Here is a 19717-nt window from a genome sequence, read left to right as displayed (position 1 = left end):
TCATCTGCACAGAGATGTTAGTTGGGGTTGGTGAGGTCATCAAGAGAGAGTATTGAGGGAGAAGAATGAGGTTCCAAAGACAGAACTTTGGAAACACTCACTGCTAGGAGGATTGATGTAGATGAGGAACCATCAGAGACTTAGAAGGAGCAGTTATACAAATATGAAGTGAACAAGAGAAGGGATTAGAATGGAAGACCATTTCGACTTGGCATTTAAGAGAATATTGATCTGGACTATAATAACCTTTTAATTGGATGCCCTACTTCCATTCTCTAGGCTCATCTTTCCAATCTGCCCTCCAAACAACAAAATTATCTTCCTAAGACGAACACAAAAAACCTATTGGTGGCAGGATAGAATGCAAACTCCTTAGCATTGCACTTTATGTTCTCCATAATCTGACTTATACTTACTTTCCCAGCTTTATTTCATACTACTTTCATTGTCCTTGGTACTTTTCAGCAAAATGTAATTTCCATTTTTATCTCTTAATTAGGTCTTACTTTTGCGGTTCCTTTTTCTGAGATCATGATTGAAATATAATAATAGATTCTGTCCCATTCCCTCATTTTACTTCTGTGATGTTTCAAATGTGTTGCCTGTAAACAACCTATTGTTGGATTCAGGTGTCTAATCCATTGTGCTACCCTCCTATTTTATGGGTGAGTTTATCCCATTCACATTCAGTTATGACCATTGATGCTCATACTACTCTCCATGAACTCTGTTTCAATCAAATTAGATCACTAGCTGTTCTGTGTAAACTCTATATTTCAATTCTTGTCTTAATGCAGTAACAAAACCAGTTTTCTGTGCAGTTTCTTCCCCCTTATCTTTACCTCTCAGAAATCTTGTCCTTCAAATTTCAGTTCAGGTAATAGGTGAAGCTGTCTCTCCCTGATTACTCCTTTTCCCCGGTTATTCATGCTTTCTTTCAGTTTTCTTTGTACTATATTTAACTATGTATGTATTATATGCTCCCAGTAAACTCCTTGAAGGCAAGGACTATATTCCCTAGACCCTAAAACAGTGCCTTACAAATAGCAGGCACTTGAACATTTAACTAAATTACCATGAATGAATGAATGAAACATTTTTAAAGTGCCTGCTATGTACAAAATGCTGTGCCAAGTGCTGGGGATCCAAACAGAACAGACAATCCTTACTGTCAAGGAGCTCACTTTTTGTGTTTAGAAGAAAGCTGTAGAGTTGTTCTGGTCCATCTCTCTTGTTTTGGCCTCACTTCTTTCCCTCTTCTCTATTGTTGATCAGTTCAGCTATATATTAACAGCTTCCTTGAATCCGCTGTCCTCCTTTCCCATCACCAACCATTCCACGTTAAACCCCAACTGTGTTACTCTCACCATCTCTGCCTTTTCCTATTTGTGCTGCTGAATGGGCCTACAAATAGTGTGGCCATGCTGACTGGGGTTCACTACCAACTTATTTTTAACAAATTTCAAATGCACACTCACTTGCATTTATACTATATACATTCTTTTAAACTTTTGTGTATAGTTTTATACTTTTTCATTCATTATCACTTTGCATAGGGGCTATTCAAAACCTGTCCTTAGACTTCTACACTGCCTCCTTACTTCCTTCACTGTCAGAAGACATCACCAGCTTTCCTGAGAACAGAGGTCTTCATAAGCTCCCTTTTTCGTCCCATTGCACAACTCAAAATCCAGACTCATCCCTCATTCTCCTTTGCTCCAGTCTTTGATGAAGACGTAGCCTTGCCAAGGCTGACCCCTCTCCTTGAGCTTTTGGATCCATCGCCTTATTTCCTACAGAAGCTTGTCCTCTGTCACTGTCTCTTTTCCTCATCTCCACTTTGCTTATCCACAGACTCCTTTTCTGCTTCATGCAAACATGCTCAGGTCTCCCTCATTGTTGAAGAAAACGTTCACTGTTAACCCCTCAAACTATCATGCTGTAATTCTCCCTTTCAAAGCCAAACTCCTAGGAAAAGCCATTTACAGTAGTTGCTTTGGTTTCTTCACCTCTTAGTCATTCCTTGACCTTACCATGAAGCTGTATGGCCAAGGTTACTAATGATCTGTGTTAAAGTCAATGGTTTTTGGTCCCATCCCGTCCCATGGGCCCCCCCCCCAGCTCTCATTCTACTTGACCTCTACAGTTTTTGACACTTGGTAGGACACTCTCTTGCTTCAAGCTTCCTTGACACTGCTTTTTTCTTTGCTTTCCTTAACTTTTTGACCTTTCAAGGCTCCTTGCCTACATCATTTCCCCCAGTTACTGAGTGGGCACTCCCCATGGCTATGCCCTTCTTTCTCTAGAAATTTTGTCTTAGACAAAGGAGGTCTACCACAGAGTGGGAGTGTTGAGAAAGAGACGTGAGGGGTGCAGTGAAGGTAGGATCAACAAGACTTTACAGCGGATGGGGGGAGGAGGGGAGGAAGTTCACTGAGAGGGCAGGGTCAAGAATGACTTTAAGGTTGTGAAACTGGGAGACTGGAAGAATGGTGGTCCTCAGTAGAAAAGGTACGTTTGGAGGAGGTATGAGTTTTCGGGGGGAAATGAACTGCACTTTGGGTATGATGCTTTAGGTACTGGTGGGATATCCAGGTGGGGATAGTTAGCAAACCGATAGTGGATTATTTGGTACAGGAAGTCAGGAGAGATATGAGGGCTAGATATCCTCATATCTAGTTGCCAATACTTGTCAATTCTCCCAAAACAGTATCTCTCACACCATCTCCAGCCTTTACTGGTCATCCTCATCTCTTGCCTGAACTATTACAATATCTCCTAATTGCCCTTCCTGCCTTCAGCCTCTCTTCATCTCCATTCTATCCTGCATACAGCTACCAAACTAACATTCCTAAAACATCTGACTGTGTAACTTATCTATTCAAAAATCAAGAGTAGATCCCTCCTGTGGTGGGCCACACTTGTAATTCCAGTTCCTCAAGATCACAAGGGGTCTGGGCCTGAGCTGACAACTCTTCATATTCCCCAAAACTTCTGAGAAAGGAAAGGGTCTAATGGGGTAACCCCTCTTACTGGGGGCTTTGAGCTTGGGAGGTCTGAGCTGCAGTGGGCTAAGCCAACTAGTTGTTCACACTAAGTCCATCATCAAAACGGTGAGACCTTGGGAGCAAGGACACCACCAGGAAAGGTGCACCAAAGGGTGCCTGAGTAGGGGTAATCAGGCCAGGCAGGAAAAGGAACATGTCAAAGCTCCTGGGCCAACAAGCAGTGAGATCAAGGCCTGTAAGTGGTCCCTGCACTTCCAGCCTGGGTGAGATTGGGAATACCAGCATTTAAAAAAAAGAAAATACACAAACTTGGGGAGGCTGTGTGTCAAGCACACTGGATTCGGAGTCACTGCACTGGAGGTTAACTGCTGGGTCTGTCACTTAATGTTGGGCAAATTAATATATCTGGTCTCAGGTTCCTTATATATAAAATGAAGGGGTTGAACTAGAACTTCAAAGTCCATTCTGCCTCTGGGTTCTCTGGTCCAGCGTGGCATTTAGAGTCCTCTACAATCACATTATGCCCTTTTATACCCTCTGTTTCAAACTAGCTCATTCTCTTGCTTTTCCCTGGACAGCCTCCACACTCTTGTGGAAATGGTCTCATATTCAAGAAAGCCTCCCTCTCCCTCCCTGTCTGCCTCCTAGAACCCCTGGCTTTCTTCAAAGCACAGCTCAGGTATCACCTGCATCAGGCCTTTCCTGATATCGCAAAGTTGGTAACAATCTTTCCTTCCTGAAATTATTTTATATAACTTTGTACATTCCTCATATTTATTTGTGTATAGGATATATTTATCCCCTCATCCCTATGCAGACTGTAAGCTCCTCATGGGCAGAGGTGGTTCCAGTTTTGTCTTTGTATCTCCAATGCTATGTACATACTAGGCACTTAATAAAGGTTTACTGAATTGAATGTAGCTGAAGCCCTTCCAATTTGATGAGTGACTTACTCTGGCTACCCAGAGGCAGTAAGTAAGTACAGGTAAGTGTACCAGGTTAGGAGACTGGAGTTCGAACTGACTCTGACACTAACTAGCTGTTAGGTGCTTCCTTATCTGTAAAATGAGACATTTGGACAAGATGGTATCTAATACCCCTTTTACCTTCAACAGTCTAAGATATATCTCCTTAAACAGACCAGAAAATACACCTAGTGAGGGCATGGGGAGGCAGCACTGAACTGAAGCAGGAAGGACAGGTGAGATGCTGTCTGTATGGGCTATAGAATGTCATTATAGGGTCTAATAGTGACAGAGGAACCCAAATCTGGCTCACCTTACTTGGACCAAGCGAGATATTGGAGTGAACTGAGGACCCAGCAAAATTATATAGTGCTAATAGCTAGAAACAGTCATTTTTACCACAAACCCCAGGAGTACCTTGCAGAGGTGAGCTGCTTGGGCCACAAGCCAAGACCATAATTACGGGCATTAGTTACACAGTGTCCACCATAATAGCAACAGAGAAAATTATCCATGTCAATATTCTCTAATGGCTTATTCACTTGATAGCTGCTATCTTCTAACAATCTGACAAAGTAAGAAGCTGTACTTATGCAAGTCAATATTTCTGTCTTGTAATTATTCTGGCCTTCACGTCAGGTGCAGAGCCACTTTAGGCTTAAAGACATAAGCCCTGGCTTGTATAATTAGCAAAGGAATTTCCATTACACCTTACACAAGGGTAGGACTACTTCGAACTTGCCATGATTTGCATAAGTTAAGGAAGTGTTTCAAGGTGAGGATGAGCACAGTACAGTATTATGGTCCTGAGGGGTAGCACTGTCACTGCTAATTTTGTTCCCAGACGTAGGACTAACACGGCCTGGGAATGTGGGATGTGGAAGGCAAGAGATCTGGTTTCTGGTCTCAGTTCACTAACGCTTTGTATGACCACGGACATGTCTCTTTACCTAACCACCAGTTTATCAACCTATAAAATGGAGACAACCATCTTTGCCCTACCTGATTCATAGGACTTTTGGAAGGACCAAAAAGAGGTATGCTATAATGATGTTCGGCAACACTGGGTACATTGTTACCAAGTCCACTTGCACACAGAGTGATCACTACTTCGAGCTGGAAAGAAAGCAAACTCCAGACACAAATGAACACCACATACCAATACTTTGTTCATCAGACATAACCCTCCAGATGAGGATGGTCAAGGCAAGTCATAGCACAAAACATCTCAAGCACACTCTTGCTAAAAAAGCACAAGATCACAAATAGCCTTCCATTTAAGAACAAAGGATGGGTTGGTTTACAAGGTGTAGAAATCAGACCTCTTTTATTAATTAATTAAATTAAATACATGTCAAAATTAGTATAATCTTACTAATTTTTTTTTTTTAAAATAGGCAATGTAAAAACTCAACCCAATCTTAGTCTCCAAAGCCTGGGATATAGGAGGGGTCTGGACCTGAACTGGTAACTCTTCAATTTTGTCAAAACCTCCAAGGAGTAAAGGGGCTGTGAACTAATGGTGTAACCCCTCCTCCACTCCTTAACATTCAGAGTCCAAACTTCCTAGAAAACATTCTAGGCAATTCCTCCTGCCCAACACTTACACTTTTGCTGATTATCAGAGATACTGGAACCAATTCTGTTCTCCTAAAAGAACTGTGCAGCTGGCCAAACCACTTCTAGCAGCGCCGCCCCCAGAATGGCCTTACATAACAAAGTTACTCTCCCTCTTCAGGCCATCCTGCTCACTCACATGCAGCAGCCTTCCAGCATCTCCTCGAGTATCTTCCTGATCTTTGGTGGGACTGTTCACTCAGTAACAGACATTTTGTGCTCTACAAAAAAGCTGCCACATTATCTTAAGGATCACTGTCACATGGCATAGTCCACATGAAGGCTAGGAGCACTGGCGGTGAGGATTCATATGCCAGAGATGCATGGTGCTACTCTACATAGTTGACATCTCTGCTGCACAGGTATCTTCTACCCTGCCTTCCCTTAACTCAGTTGTGCACTAGTCATAAAGGAACCAGAATAAAAATAAGTTGTTGGCATAGTCAGGGCATGCAGGGGTATTCCTTCCCCACCCCAAAGCCCTCTCCACCTGTCCAAAGGACTCTCCAATCTAAGAGGCTGACATTCTCTCTAGGGAAGCTTCAGACCTGCAGCAGGCAAGGTAGAGCTGTAGTTGGCCTCGGAGGCTCTGGATGCACTTGGATTTCAGGACCATGATTTCATCTAGCTGGGTCACAAAGTCTTCAAAATCCTAGGGGAGGAAACAAGGATGGTCCATTGAAAAATGTGAGAAACAGGTGTTTTGAACTCATCTGTTAAAGACTCTGTAGTGTCATGAAAAGAGCTCTGGATTTGGAAGAAGACCTGAACTAGAGAACAACTCTTCCATTTCTCGTCCTGGGATACCTTCTGTGAGCCTCAGTTTCTGTATCTGTAAAATGGTGATAACATTTGAATTACCCAGCTCAAAGGGCTATTGTGAAGATCAAAGGAGGTTTTACATATAACACACACACACACACACACACAAATATACACATTTAGTTCTCAGCAAACTGTACAGTGCTATAGAGCTGTCTCAATTATCATCCACATTTAACCCCCAACCTTATGCCTGGTTCTGGTTAGTCTCATTGTGATGCAAACATGGAGAGCTCATTTGCAACCTGGCAACTCAAGCTTTCCCTCTTTCTCTATATTCAAATTCTGTTCATGCCTTTAGGATCTAGTTCCCTGACTGAAACTGTAACAATCATGATATTTTTCTCAACTGCTGAAGCCCTCAGTCATCTCACCCTATTATTCTCTGTTCCCAATTGTATATAGTGGTAACATTTACTGGTGTTTAATCAAATACTGCCTTATATTGTTATTTAGCTACTTCTATGAAATGTGTCTTGTTTCTTCAACCAGACTGGGAAAACAAATTTTCTCCCATACTATTCCACAGTCTAGCCCTGGCCACAGAGTAGCTCATAAATACAGGAATGAAGTGAACTGATCTACATGTGGATTGGTGGCCTCAGCTGAGACTTAGTTCCATAGGAGTTGAAATATACGGATATTTTATCTTAGCAACAAGGAAAACATGGTATTAGACATGGGTTCTTTTCTACTTTTAGCTATTTTCATTCCTCTCTCTTCTCCAGCAGCCAACCTCTTGCAAATGTTTGCTTAGCCCCTGCAATCGCTGGTAAGGAAGGCAAGCATTCACTGAAATGCTGGGCCCACTGTGGGAAAGGAGACTAACAGTGAGTGCAGCAGCTAGGGAGTGGAGGATGGTATCAGCACTGCACCTCGAGTGTGCTCCTATGCAGGAACATTCTAATCCACCTTGTCTTTTTTCAATCACCTCAAGAGGTAAGCAAACTGCTAGAGAGGTATGATCTTTTCTTAATAGGAGTAACAAGAATTTGTCTCAGGGACATGTTTAAACTAACAAACACAGAGGATGAGTTCACCTTACATTTCTGTGCCAAAGAGTTCATAACAATAATATATACACGCAGATATATGTATGTGTGTGTGTGTATGTAAATGTATATGTATGTGTGCATTTCAGGATTATAAAGCACTTTTTTTCACAATAACCCAGTTAAGTCACTTAAGTATTATTAATCCCATTTTACAGATGAGGAAAAAGGTTGACACAGGTGAGGTGACCTGCCTAGGTTACTTAGCAAGTAAGGGACAGAGCTAAAATTCTCTTGATTCTAAATTCAATGCTTCTTCCATTAGAGGACTCTTACAGGGAAAGGAGACAGCGCAGGACAAAGTAGTAAGATGGCTAGTTGCCATGTGAGGCTCACAACACATTATTAAGAACTTTCAGTGGATGTCAGGGAAGGAGCTGAGCTGGCTAAGCAGGGGTCATTTCTGACCCCTCCATAATCCTTAGGACATTTTATTCCTTTCTCTCCAACCCCAGCTTGGTCCTAAAGGGAAAAGAATAGAGATCGGGGAATCCTTATGGAGTAAAATCATCCCATCAAGCTAGCTGGGGGGTTTGGTTTGACCCTGTTCCACCTAAAACAAACAAGCTTGTATTAGTCCTGGAACTAAGCCAGATCTACAATAATAACAATGAGAAATAATAATAATGATAGGCAGCATTTATATAGAGCCTATATATCAGGGACTGTGCTAAGTGCTTTATAATTTATTTCATTTAATCCTCACAACCACCCTGGGAGGGAAGTGCTATCATTATCTCCATTTTATAGCTGAGGAGACTGAGGAAGATAGAGGTTGTTCTAGTGACTTGCCCAGGGTCACACAGCTACTAAATATTGAGATTGGATTTGAATCCAGGTCTACCTGACTTCAACCCTGGTGTCACCAAGCTGCCAAAAGTCATCCCTTGGCCTCATGCAGGAGACCTGAGGCTGCTCTGGGGCAGGCAAGACACTGAGTCCCTCCTGACACCAAGGCTGTCTAACGACCAAAGCATTTGTCCTTGATAAATGGTTAAAGAGAATGTCAGAAGCCTCAGCTTCAGGCCAAGCCTACAAACTTCAAAAGTCTGAAGGCTAGTACAGTACTGAGACTTCCTCATTGGCTGATAGCCAATGATTATTCTCCTGCAGAGAATGAAGGCATAATTGGGAGACTAATTCATGCTAATTTCATCTTGAAGCTAATGGGTCCAAATTTCAGAGGTCCTTCAAAGGCATGGTATACGTACAGCTGCTGTCATTTGATCAATCAAACTCTCCTCCTTGAAATCCAATTCAGCCATTTTGTCCAGCTGTTCCTGGTGGGCTTGAATGACAACCTGCCTGGGGAAACACAAGGACTCTTGTCTTAACCCTTTCAGGAGAAGGAAGCTTTGTTTGCACTCCCAAATCCCCCACTCCAGGTTTCTCTGACAGTTTTCTTGGATGGTATCTCTTTAGCCAGACTAGTTTTGGAGGGACTGGGTGAGGGAAGGCAGAAACATAGTATCTGGACCACTCATTTTATACCTGCATTGCACTTTGTACTGCAGTGCTAATTTAAATGTTTGTTTTCCCAGCTAGCCCATAAGCTCCCTGAGGGCAAGGCCCCTAAAATAAGCCATGGTAGTTTTTGCATTACAGACTTAGGCACAATAAATTTTCCCTCAGACCATAATTTTTCACTCAGTGAGCCCAATGAATATTGGTGCAACTTATCATCAAATCTGGTGAGGCTGCAAATCTCGGGAGTTGCCATCAGCCTGGAAACCAATATTTTGCTCTCTTACCAGAGGAAAGAAATATAAATTGGTCTCCAAACAAGATCGAGTTTAGGGCAACCTAGTGCTTTTCTCCCACTGTTAAAGCTGATGGTAAATGCTGCTATATATATCACATTCTTGGCTACCTACAAGTGCCGGCCTTATTCTGGAGACTGTTCTTACAAAGAAAGCAAACAGGGGCAAGAAAAAAATAGTCTACCGGCCAGTTGTCAAGTCTCTAGGCTGCCTACTGCTCCAAACTCAACATTTCATATGGCATTTAACTGGTTTTATTAAGTATTAACAGCTTGAATTTATAAACAGTACTTTTAAGGCATGTACAATATTTTATATTTATAATCTCATTCTTATACCCTAAACCATCAGATCATACATTTCCTGTAGCTCTTAGGTCTTCCCACTTGCATTAGGGAGGGGGCCTGACAGAACCTCTAATGATTCATACATGCCTATGGAGCCAACAGGTTCCACTGGACTTGACTGGTTCAGGAGAAAGCTACCCTCCTGCTCCAGGTTTCAAGGGCTGAATACTCAGCCTTCTGGTTAATGGAAAATAGTTCTTACTGCCATGACAGGACATAGAAACAGTCTCTTAGTGAATGTTTCTCTTTTCTTTTTACTATTCTCGAGTCATATCTTTTGCTTTTCATTTTCCCCTGTTGACTAATCTCATTCCTTTCCTTCCCTGGAAGGGCACCTTGTACAGAAAAATAACCCCAGTGCCTAAACTTCCTTATCTCATTCCCTGCCCTCCCCACCAAGTGGGAATGACCAACTTCCTTTGTGCCATTGCCTCAGGATTGCAATTACCTTATATTGCAAATTCCTGTGGTGAACCTCATTGTTTAAGGAATGGCCAGACAAGCTGGCACATGGATATGATGGGACATTACGGTACAGCTAGACACAATAGGAACATCCTATGAGGAAATCAGAGAAACACGGGAGCATGTATAGGAAGTGTGGTGTTCTCTCTCTTCCCCTCTGCAAGAGGCCTTTCCTCACCATGATGTGCTGCTAGTGTCTTCCCTCTGACATTGCCTTTCAGTTCCTTTCTATGGATCTTGCATGTACGTAATTGGCTGCATGTTGTCTCTCCCATTAGATTGTGAGTTCTTTGATGAAACATGCTGCCTACCTCCTGACAGAAAGGTGATTTACCCAAGACGTTGAATGAAACTTACATTCTTGGACATGGCTAATGTGGGAATTTGTTTTGCTTGACTGAGAACCCTTGCTACAAGGGTTCCGGTTTCATTTTTCTCCCACTGGGAGGGGTTGATAAAAAAAAAAGAGATAAAATGAATGCTTGTTATTTAAAAAAAATAAAATTATTTAAAAATGAACAACTCAGTCCTAGAGAACTGACAAGGAAACCTATCTTCCTCACAAGAGAGCTGAGAATTGTGCACATGGGAATTGTCAGATGAGGTTACTGTACTGGTTGGCTTTGCTTTGGCTCCTGTTTCTCTGGTTACAGTGAAGGGTTCAATATGTACTACTGTAAAGATCCCAGAGTGACAGGCAAACCATCTCTAGTTTTGTCAAGTGTCTCTGAAAGCATCCTGTACTCCTGAGTAACACAATACATATTCTGCAATATGGGTTTGTGTGACTGAATCAGCCTCTTTTTGCCCCACATCCAATACTTCTCAAGTCACATAAGTGAATGGATTTGGTTATAGGAACAGATACCCACTTTCCCTCTCTACTCATCTCAGTCTAAGGCTACAGTTCCACTCCTCAATGTAGGCCCTCCTTATACAGTATATTCTTATGTCAATAGGCATTTATTAAGCACTTACTTATGTGTCAGACACTGTGAAAACTGCTGGAGATATAAAGAAAGGCAAAACTGGTCCCTGCTCTCAAGGAGCTCATATTCTAATGAAGGAGACAATATGAAAATAACTATTTACATAAAAAAATATAAGGAGGAAACTGAAGGTATCCTTAGAGGACAGATACTAACAGCAACGGGGATTGAGAAAGGCCTCCTACTGAGGATGAAACTTTAGCTGAATCTTAAAGGAAGCCCAGTGAAGTAGGAGGGGAATGTGAGGAGAGCATTCTATGTGTGAGAAGCAGCAAATGCAAAGGCACAGAAACAAGCAAATGTGAAATTGTGAGACAGGTGGGTGAAGCTGGATCTTGGAGTGCACTGAGGAAAGTAAGAACAAAGGTGGACGGAGTCAAACTGTGAAGGGCTTTAAATGCCAAAGGACCTTCTAAAGAGGGAGCCACTCCAGCTGACTGAATTAGGGAGGTGACATGGTCAGATCTGCACCTTAGGAAAATCACTTTGGCAGTTGAGTGGAGAACAGACTGGACTGGGAGAAACTTAAGGTAGGGATACTAATTAAAAGGCTATTGCAGTAGTTAGGTGAGATGAGGGTCTGCAGGAAAAAGGGGGCTGTGTGTGTGGAAAAAAGGGAACCCATGTCAGAGATGTCGTGAAGGTAGAAATGACAAGAAAATGACTGGTGTGATATGAGGAGTGGGAGCAAGTGAGTAGAGGATGACACCAAGTTTGTGAGTTTGGGTGACTGGGAGTACCACAGCACTCTCAAAAGTAAAAGTTGGGAGGAGAAGAGACCTTTGGGGAAAAGATAAAGAATGGATTCCGTTTTAGACATGTTGGTATTGGAGATGCCCCTGGGGTGTCCAGTTTGAGATGCCCAAGAGGCAGTCGATGATGCAGGACTGGAGCTCGGGAAAGAGACAAAGGCTGGTCAGACACATCAGAGAGTCACCTGCAGAGAGGGGATGGCTGAGCCCTGGGTCACTTTAGACTACACTCCTCTCTAATTTACTTTCCAGCTCCAATACTTAGCCAATGACATACTGTCAGGATGTGGAACTAGAGAGGTCTAGACAATGCAGGTGAAGAGAAGGAAGTCTGAACTTACTGTGCTTGTTTTAGGGTTTCCTCATGCCTCTCTTGCACAAGCTGGAATAGGCTACTTTGACTGCCAGGGGTAGATTGGTTTTCTGAAGTCTGATTTGCCAAAGAATTCATGGGCTCAGCAGTCAGAGAGCCTGTGGCATGTTCCCGAAGAAGGCCTGCCTGTGTAAAGATGCTCTGCATCAGTCTATGTTTTAGTTGCCCAATTTCCTCACTACTGAAAGACAACTTGAAGGGGCTTTCAGATTTCTGAGGCTTGTTCTCTTGGTCTAGGGACTGGACAGGGGAACAAATGCTTCTGGTTTTTGTAAGAGCCTCTGAGCTGCTCAAAAACTCTTTTTCAGGCACATCTACAGGAACCACAGGAGAAGCTGGCCCGGCGCTGACTCCTAGACTTTCTTTGTTAGGGTCGGGCTTTTCTGGGGAGCCCAAATCCCAGCTCAGCACGGTCTCTTCTGTATCTGCATCATGATGCTTGCTGTTTACATAGTCTTGGCATTTTATGTTTCTTAAGGCCACTGTTCCCACTTGGCTCTCCAAGGACTCTTCCATATTGGCTTCACTTACTGAGGGATCATTAACTGAGCCCTGATGGACTGCTGAGGAAGATAGGTTTGGGAGATCACTAGCAGGTTCAGCAGCAGCACAGGCTGACAAAAACCACTGGTCCTCTGATTGTAGAGACAGCAGCAGAGCTGACTTGCTGTCAGAAGCCAATGTTGGTTTGTCCAGACCCGGGAGCATAATGGTATTTTCTGCCGTGAGGTCTTTGGTTGTATTGAACATTCTGACCTCCTTGTCACACTTTCCAGAAGTTGGTGTCCTCATATCAAGTACCCATTTCCTCCTCTGAGGGGATCTTGGTATCTGGTTAAGAAAGGGTTCATTAGAAGTTTCTTTGTCTGTGCTCTCAAGAAGAGACACTGTGAGAGGGGCCATCGGCCAGGAAGCCGATTCTGCTGATGTCCCTGATACTTCACCAAAGTCTCCTTCGGTATGAAAGTTATTACTTTTCTTCATTGGCTGCATCCGCTGAGTTTGGCTGCTATTGTTGCTTTCTTCCTGTGGTAAGATGACTGAATCAATTTGATCTGAAGACTCATGATCTGCAAGGTTTAACGCTGAGAATGTGGATGGGTCCTGTTCTGGTGGTGATGAGGTGGTATCAGCCTGGAGACAGGGTTCATCTTTGAAAGGGACATGTTTCTGGTCAAATGCTCGGTTACTCTTCCTCCTGTTATGAACAAAATCCACCTGTGAGCAGTAAAGCTGTTCTGCTATGTTGTCACTGGGAGAGGAGTCTAAGGAAGTCAAGTCATCCCGTATGCTCCAATCAGAAAGGGTCTTGTTGTGGTGCCCTTTATTCAGCTCTGCTGTGTTTAAACAGGCTGGATTCCTGGCACAGACCCAATGTTCATTCAAATCATTCTCTTGAGTATTTATCCTGTAGTTAAAAAACAAACTCTGCTCACTTTCAGCTTTCTGATCCTCAGTTCCTTGTTCTTCTCTCTTATGAAGGAAGAATGAATGTTTACTATATTCCTGGGTATTTCTTCTCTTGACTGTCCTTTGGTTAGAAATAGGTGTAAACGAATCTTCACTGAAATCACTGTCATCTAGGTCTTCCAGTTGAGTGACATCTTGGTTCGGGGAGTAAGGAGGATGCAGGGGAGGTGTATCTTGCTGGACTCTAATATCTTGGGGGTTGTATTGACATAAAAACCGTTCCAGTGGCTGGTAGTTTAACTTCTGTTGGAGAAGAGGTGGTTGCTGAAACTGCTTGTGGTAAAAACGCAAATGTGCTTCCCTGTCTTTCTGATGAGGAGGTATAGTGGTCCAAGCTTCAGAACAGCATTTGGTCAGCACCTTCTCACAGGTCTGACTACACTGCCCTCCGTGATGGGGCTCACCAAAAGAGAACTCATCGCGGGATACAAGTTGCTTCTGCACTGGCTGCACTGCTGGTACTTTTTTGCACTGGCCCGACACATAGGTCCTCCTGAGACCCACACCCCTGTTTCCTAGCACTATAGCTGTGTTTGGTTTGCCAGCAAGGTCCCTGCTAGGACAGAGCTTCTTGAAACCCAATGTAGAATCTTCTGTCTTCTTCTTTGCAGGAGACCCTGCCTTTGCAGGTTCTTTAAAAGGGGTAGTGGGGGTGGTGCATACATGGCTAAGATTTCCTTTGGAGATATTCCCTTTGCCCGTGACTTTGGGAGTAGAAGAAAAAGGGACATTGGCTGAATGAAAGGCTAAAGGATAGCACTTCTCTCGTGTAGTGCTAAAGGCCGATGTGAGAGGTTGCTGAAATCCCAACTTCACTTTTTTGGGAGAATACTTGTCTGCTGGCAGTACTGAAGGTGAACACTGAATCCGTTTTGGAGACACATGTCCAGATGACCGATTTCGACTGGTAACTGGGGTATAGCATTTAATTCCTTTTTTTAGTTCTTTCACCCTGCAAGTGAGTATTTTATGTTAAAGATTTATTATTTTTACAATCTATATATTTTTTCAACAGCGTGCAATTTAAAAAAAAACCCAATACTATTGCAAATATTGGAAGTTCCTATTCCTCACTTACATAAGGGCTGAATAAGAAAAAAGAGAATTAAGTTGGGCATGGGAAAAATGCCCTTACTTGAGCAAATAAAGTTTTGAAATCTCTCAGAAAATATTTTAGAATAGGACAAATATTCTCTTGAGTGGAAGAGTTTAGAACAATACCTAGAGGTATACAGCTGATTAGATGCAGCCAGTCTTAGGATTTATTCAGTATATTAGAGACAGAGAAAAAAACTCTAAATAATACATACTCTTTTATTACTGGAATACATAGGTCCGAATTAGTGTGAACAAAGAATCCTTTGAAGTACCTGAATGTATTGGAATTTGCACTATTTAAAATTATCATTATATAAAATATTGTAATTGGCTCCAGCACAATGGAAATATGCAGTGCATATCTGAATGTGACCACTTCAGGGGATTCATTGTTCAGATTAATCAGGACCTAGCTGTACTTGTTCCAGAACGGGAAGAATAATTTTTCTGCTTTCAAGGGAATTTTAAACAGCATGATTAACCTGAACTTATAACTTAAAAAGGATTTAATGACTAAAAGCCTTTTCTGTTGTAAACATTACAATGGACAATGCTTCCTATTTTCAATGTTATTTCAAATATTTATTTAGAATTCTAAATGGAAGTAATATGCTATTTTTATATTTAGTTGAGATTCTTCCCTTTCATCTAATAGACAGGAGATATAAATCTAACCTGAGTGGAAAGATAATATATATTTAAATGAGGAAATAGCAAAATTTGGTCCTAGACCATTTTTTGGTGTTACAAAATGGGGAGACTGAAGAAGAGTGAGGTAAGGGGAACAATAATCAGTCTGAACTATATTTTAAATTTCCTCTCCTAACAATAATATGAATTTTGGGATTTCACATGAGAAAAGAAGTCCTATTTTTAAAGTTCAGAGAACATAAGTATATACTGTAAAATTTGGTATAGAAATTAGAATCATAAAAGGCCCATCAATGAAAATACTATTGTGATCCTCATTTTAGAGATATTTTAACTTAAAATACCTGCAAAGACCAGTGTTGTGCTACATGGTCCCATTAGAATGTAAGCTTCTGAACAACACAGGTGGTTTTGTTTTTGACTCTATCCCCAAAGCCAAGCACAGTGCCTTGCACAAAGCAGATGCTTAATAAATGTTTGTTGAATGAATGGGTCCTAAAAATAACCACCGATTCTTTTATCTTGTTGGAAGTGATTCCTCTATGACCAAATGACCACTTTAGTCATTACTGAAAATGGAAATAGTATTCTATTTTTATGTTTAGTTGAGATTCTTCCCTTTCTACTTAAAAGACAAGAGATTAAAGTTTGTCAAGACAACAGAGCAGTAAGATAATAGGTATAAAAGATGAAATGGAAACTCTATCCTAAGCTATGCTTTGATGCTACAATGTGGGCTTCAGACTGAAGAGGAGTAAAGTAGGATGTGCTATTATGAGTCTGATTTCTTTTTATAATATGAGTCTGAAATTTCTTCTTGTAATAATCAGAACTTTGGAGTTTATAAAAAAAAAAGAACAAAATCCTACTTGTGGAGGTCAGAACGCATAACTACAGAATCCTAAATTCAGAAGAGATCTATAGGAACTTCCAAACTAAGAAACAACACTATATTTACATTAAAGGATAGCTATACAACTTAATTAAATTCCATTACATTCTACCAACATCAGGGCACATATCAGCTAAAGGCTGGTCACAAGCAAACGTTATGACTAACCTGACTAATCCAATTTTCCTAGCTGCACAAAGAATTCTGTTTTGATACATTTATCACAGCAAGGTACATTACTTTAGGTCCATTTAATAATAATGTTATATTAGGGAATCATAGAAGACTTACTCATTTGGGAAACTTTAAAAAAAACAGGCACTCCCAAACCTTTTCTAATCTTTTCATCTAGTTTTAAAATATTTTCATCAGATCCAATTTAACACAGAAAAGGAGTAGGGACTTTGATACTAAAAATCACCAAGTATATATTAGTTTATAATAATCATGGAAATAATTTGCTGTAATGGATGGGAGGTTGGGCTTTGAACTAGGGAGCCCTAAGTTTGAATCCTATCTCAGACACTTATTAGCCATGTGACCCTGAGCAAGTAATCTAGTTATTCTTTGGGTTTCATTTCATCCTCAGTAAAATGGGGATAATAACACCACCTACCTCATGGGGTTGTGAGGATCAGATGAGAATAATGTATGTATAGCACTTTGCAACCCTTAAAGCCCTATATAAATATTAGCTATTATTATCATTGTTATTTAATCAACCATACAGCTATTTCATCATATAAAATGTAATCATTTAGAGAGCATCATTTATTTTCAAAGTTACTTCTGATGGTTTCTTAGTTAATTATTGAAGCAGAAAGATTTGTTGTCTTGTGCTAAGGTCCTAACTATGTTGCCTCTGTGTGATATTGACTTTTTTGGAAAACAATATTTTACATTAAGGCTTTCTTCCTAAGGTTAGTGTGGCTGCTGCTGCTGGTGTCCTAACATACAAAAAGCAAAATGAAGAAATGGAAAGCCTTTAGAGAAACCTGCTTCTTGTGCCTGTGTGTTCAAAAACACTACAGACTTTAAGAAAATAAAATGTTTCATAAAAATGCTTCCTGTTGGCTGTGAAAGCAGCTACCCAGTCACAGACATGAAGCATCTGAAGCATCCAATGGAGAAAAAAGGGGAAAAAAAACCCCTCAATGGAGCATGCTTCCCCAGTAACACAGGTGAAGATTCCTAACTCTGTGGCCAGGAGAGATTCAGGGAAGTACCCAAGTCATCCCTTTAACTCCTTGTAGGGCTGCACATATTATAATATCTCATGGACAGAAAGTTCAAATCTAAACTATATTCTTTCTATTGTCATGTGTGTTTATTTTCTCTCAATGTACTTTTAGCTGTGACATCCGACCAGCACTATGCAAAAAAGTTTATGTGTGTGGGGAAAATATGAGCTTTTTTTCTCAAGGCTTCTTACAGACTTAGCTTTGCACCCTCCAATTATTTTGCTGATCTTCTCTATACTTTCTCTCTGTCTCAAAATATCTGAGTAAATATCTTAGCAATATCTGAGTAAAACCCTACATAGTGCTGAAATTACCAAGCATATTAAATCACTGTTCCTTCCATCCTAGGCAATTGTTTAGACATGCCAAGAACAAGCTTACCCTTTTCATTATCTTGCTGACTCTCATATTACTGATGTATACTACTGCACTGTAACATCAAGCAGGGTCAGAGTTGGAAGGGACCTTCACAATTATTTGGTCCAACCTACCCGTGTAAATAAGGGTGCCCAGAGGCAAAATGACTGGATTAATGTTATGCGACTAAGAAGTGGGGCAGGGACTAGAACCCAAGCCTCTTGACCCTCTCTGCATTGCATGTATTCATTCCTGCCGAATTCGCAAAATGCCAAAGATGAACAACTAAATTTTCTCCTGCTAGCAGGAAAGCTCCTACAAAAGCAATCATTTGCTATCATAGAACTAGCTGTCCAAAATTATACAAGTACATTTGTATGAAACCATTTGTAGATAAGAAGTCTCTTTTCTCACCTGTCAGCATAACGTAAAGTGTTCAAGGTATGCTCTGTAGCCATATGGCTAGGCGATACATTGGCAATCATGCAGGTTTTGGAATTACCAATGAAAGAATCTTTCAGTACCTATCAAGAAAAAAAAGAATGCTTGTAAATATTTTATGTCAATTAATTTTAGCCAGTTAACACATATTCATTGGGTTTCTACTACGTACAGACATTGTGTAGAGACAGCTTCATAAAGTTGGTGTTTAGCAACAGGACCAGCAAATCAGTAAGATAATCTAGCAGAAAGAGCCTTGGACTGGGAGTCAAAAGCCCTGGGTTCTTGCCCCTAGTTCACTACTAATTAGCCAGGTAGTTTTGACCTAGTTGCTTCTTCTCTCTGGGTCTCTTGTCTCCTCTGTAAAATGAGAGCACTAGATGAAGCCTAAAGTCCTTTCCATCATAGTTCTTCTGACTGGATGACCTCAAAGGTCAACTCTAACTCTAGTACATGTGATTCTGGTTTATTACGGGCTTATCATATCTGGCTTTCAAAATCGAGAGTTATGTCATATTTCAGGGAATATGACATGATAAACACTGCAAGAACACATAAGACAAAAACAACAATACTCAATTCTCTATTACCTTAATGTTTATGAAGCGCATTTCTGAAGCAGCCCTGTAGGGTAGGTAGTACAAGTACATCCACTTTATAGATAAAGAAACTGAAGGTTAGAGAAAAGTAATGAATTGCCCAGGTTCAGATAATGTCAGAACCAGGATATGAAGCCTGTAGCACTGTTTTCGATGCACCATGCTGACCCTCAATTGTCAAAAGTAGGTATTGATGCATTCCTTCTACTGTAATTATTTTTTCATGTCTTTCTACACTACTAGACTGTAAGGTCCTGGAAGGCAGAGAATGTGTTTCATTCATCTTTGTAGTTCCCATAGTGCTTAGCATGGTATGCTCTATGTACTAGTTACTGAATGAATATTTGTTAAAAACAGAAGAAAACTTGAATTTTACCTGAGTTAATTTGCTTTGTCTGAAGGGAGTATGAGCATGTTCCTGGTCCAATGCACGGATGCATTCTTTCAGCTAACAACAGGAGAGAAAAAAGCAATACATCTATTAGGTATCAAAATGCAGAGAGGTCTGACTTACAAAATATGCCTATGAAGTTTTCTGTCTGCACTCATCACCTCTCCACACTGAAGAACAGGGATTGGAGGGTCTTTTTCAGATTGTACAACCTACCTTATATTGCAAAGGGGAGGAGTTCAGAGCAAACTAAGCCTATATCCTCCTCATGGGACTAGGGGAGGTTGAAAGTGACAATTCAGGAGGGGACCACTAGAAGAAATAATAAGAGTCCTGGCTTCCCCACCTTCCACCAAAAAAGGGACACGTATGTGTATAAGACTATGATATTTTAATGTATGCAGGTATGGATTTAAATATAACAATG

General features: G+C 41.1%; 1 protein-coding gene across 1 annotated transcript in view; it reads right to left on the bottom strand.

The window, feature by feature from the left end:
* Positions 1 to 5179: 5179 nt before the first annotated feature.
* Positions 5180 to 19717, bottom strand: part of LOC114025681 (kinesin-like protein KIF24) — a 61162-nt gene continuing 46624 nt past the window's right edge. The window contains exons 10-14 of the mRNA XM_027839151.1: positions 19276 to 19347; positions 18274 to 18383; positions 12119 to 14572; positions 8676 to 8769; positions 5180 to 6242 (exon numbers count right to left, since the gene is read on the bottom strand). Of these exons, the coding sequence (XP_027694952.1) occupies positions 6102 to 6242; positions 8676 to 8769; positions 12119 to 14572; positions 18274 to 18383; positions 19276 to 19347 (2871 nt within the window). The 3' untranslated portion in view covers positions 5180 to 6101. The remainder of the gene's footprint in view (positions 6243 to 8675; positions 8770 to 12118; positions 14573 to 18273; positions 18384 to 19275; positions 19348 to 19717) is intronic.

This window comes from Vombatus ursinus, unplaced genomic scaffold (genome assembly GCF_900497805.2).
Source record: "Vombatus ursinus unplaced genomic scaffold, bare-nosed wombat genome assembly UNPS02014832.1, whole genome shotgun sequence".
In the NCBI taxonomy this organism is placed as follows: Eukaryota; Metazoa; Chordata; class Mammalia; order Diprotodontia; family Vombatidae; genus Vombatus; species Vombatus ursinus.
This window is presented reverse-complemented; position numbering and strand designations above follow the sequence as displayed.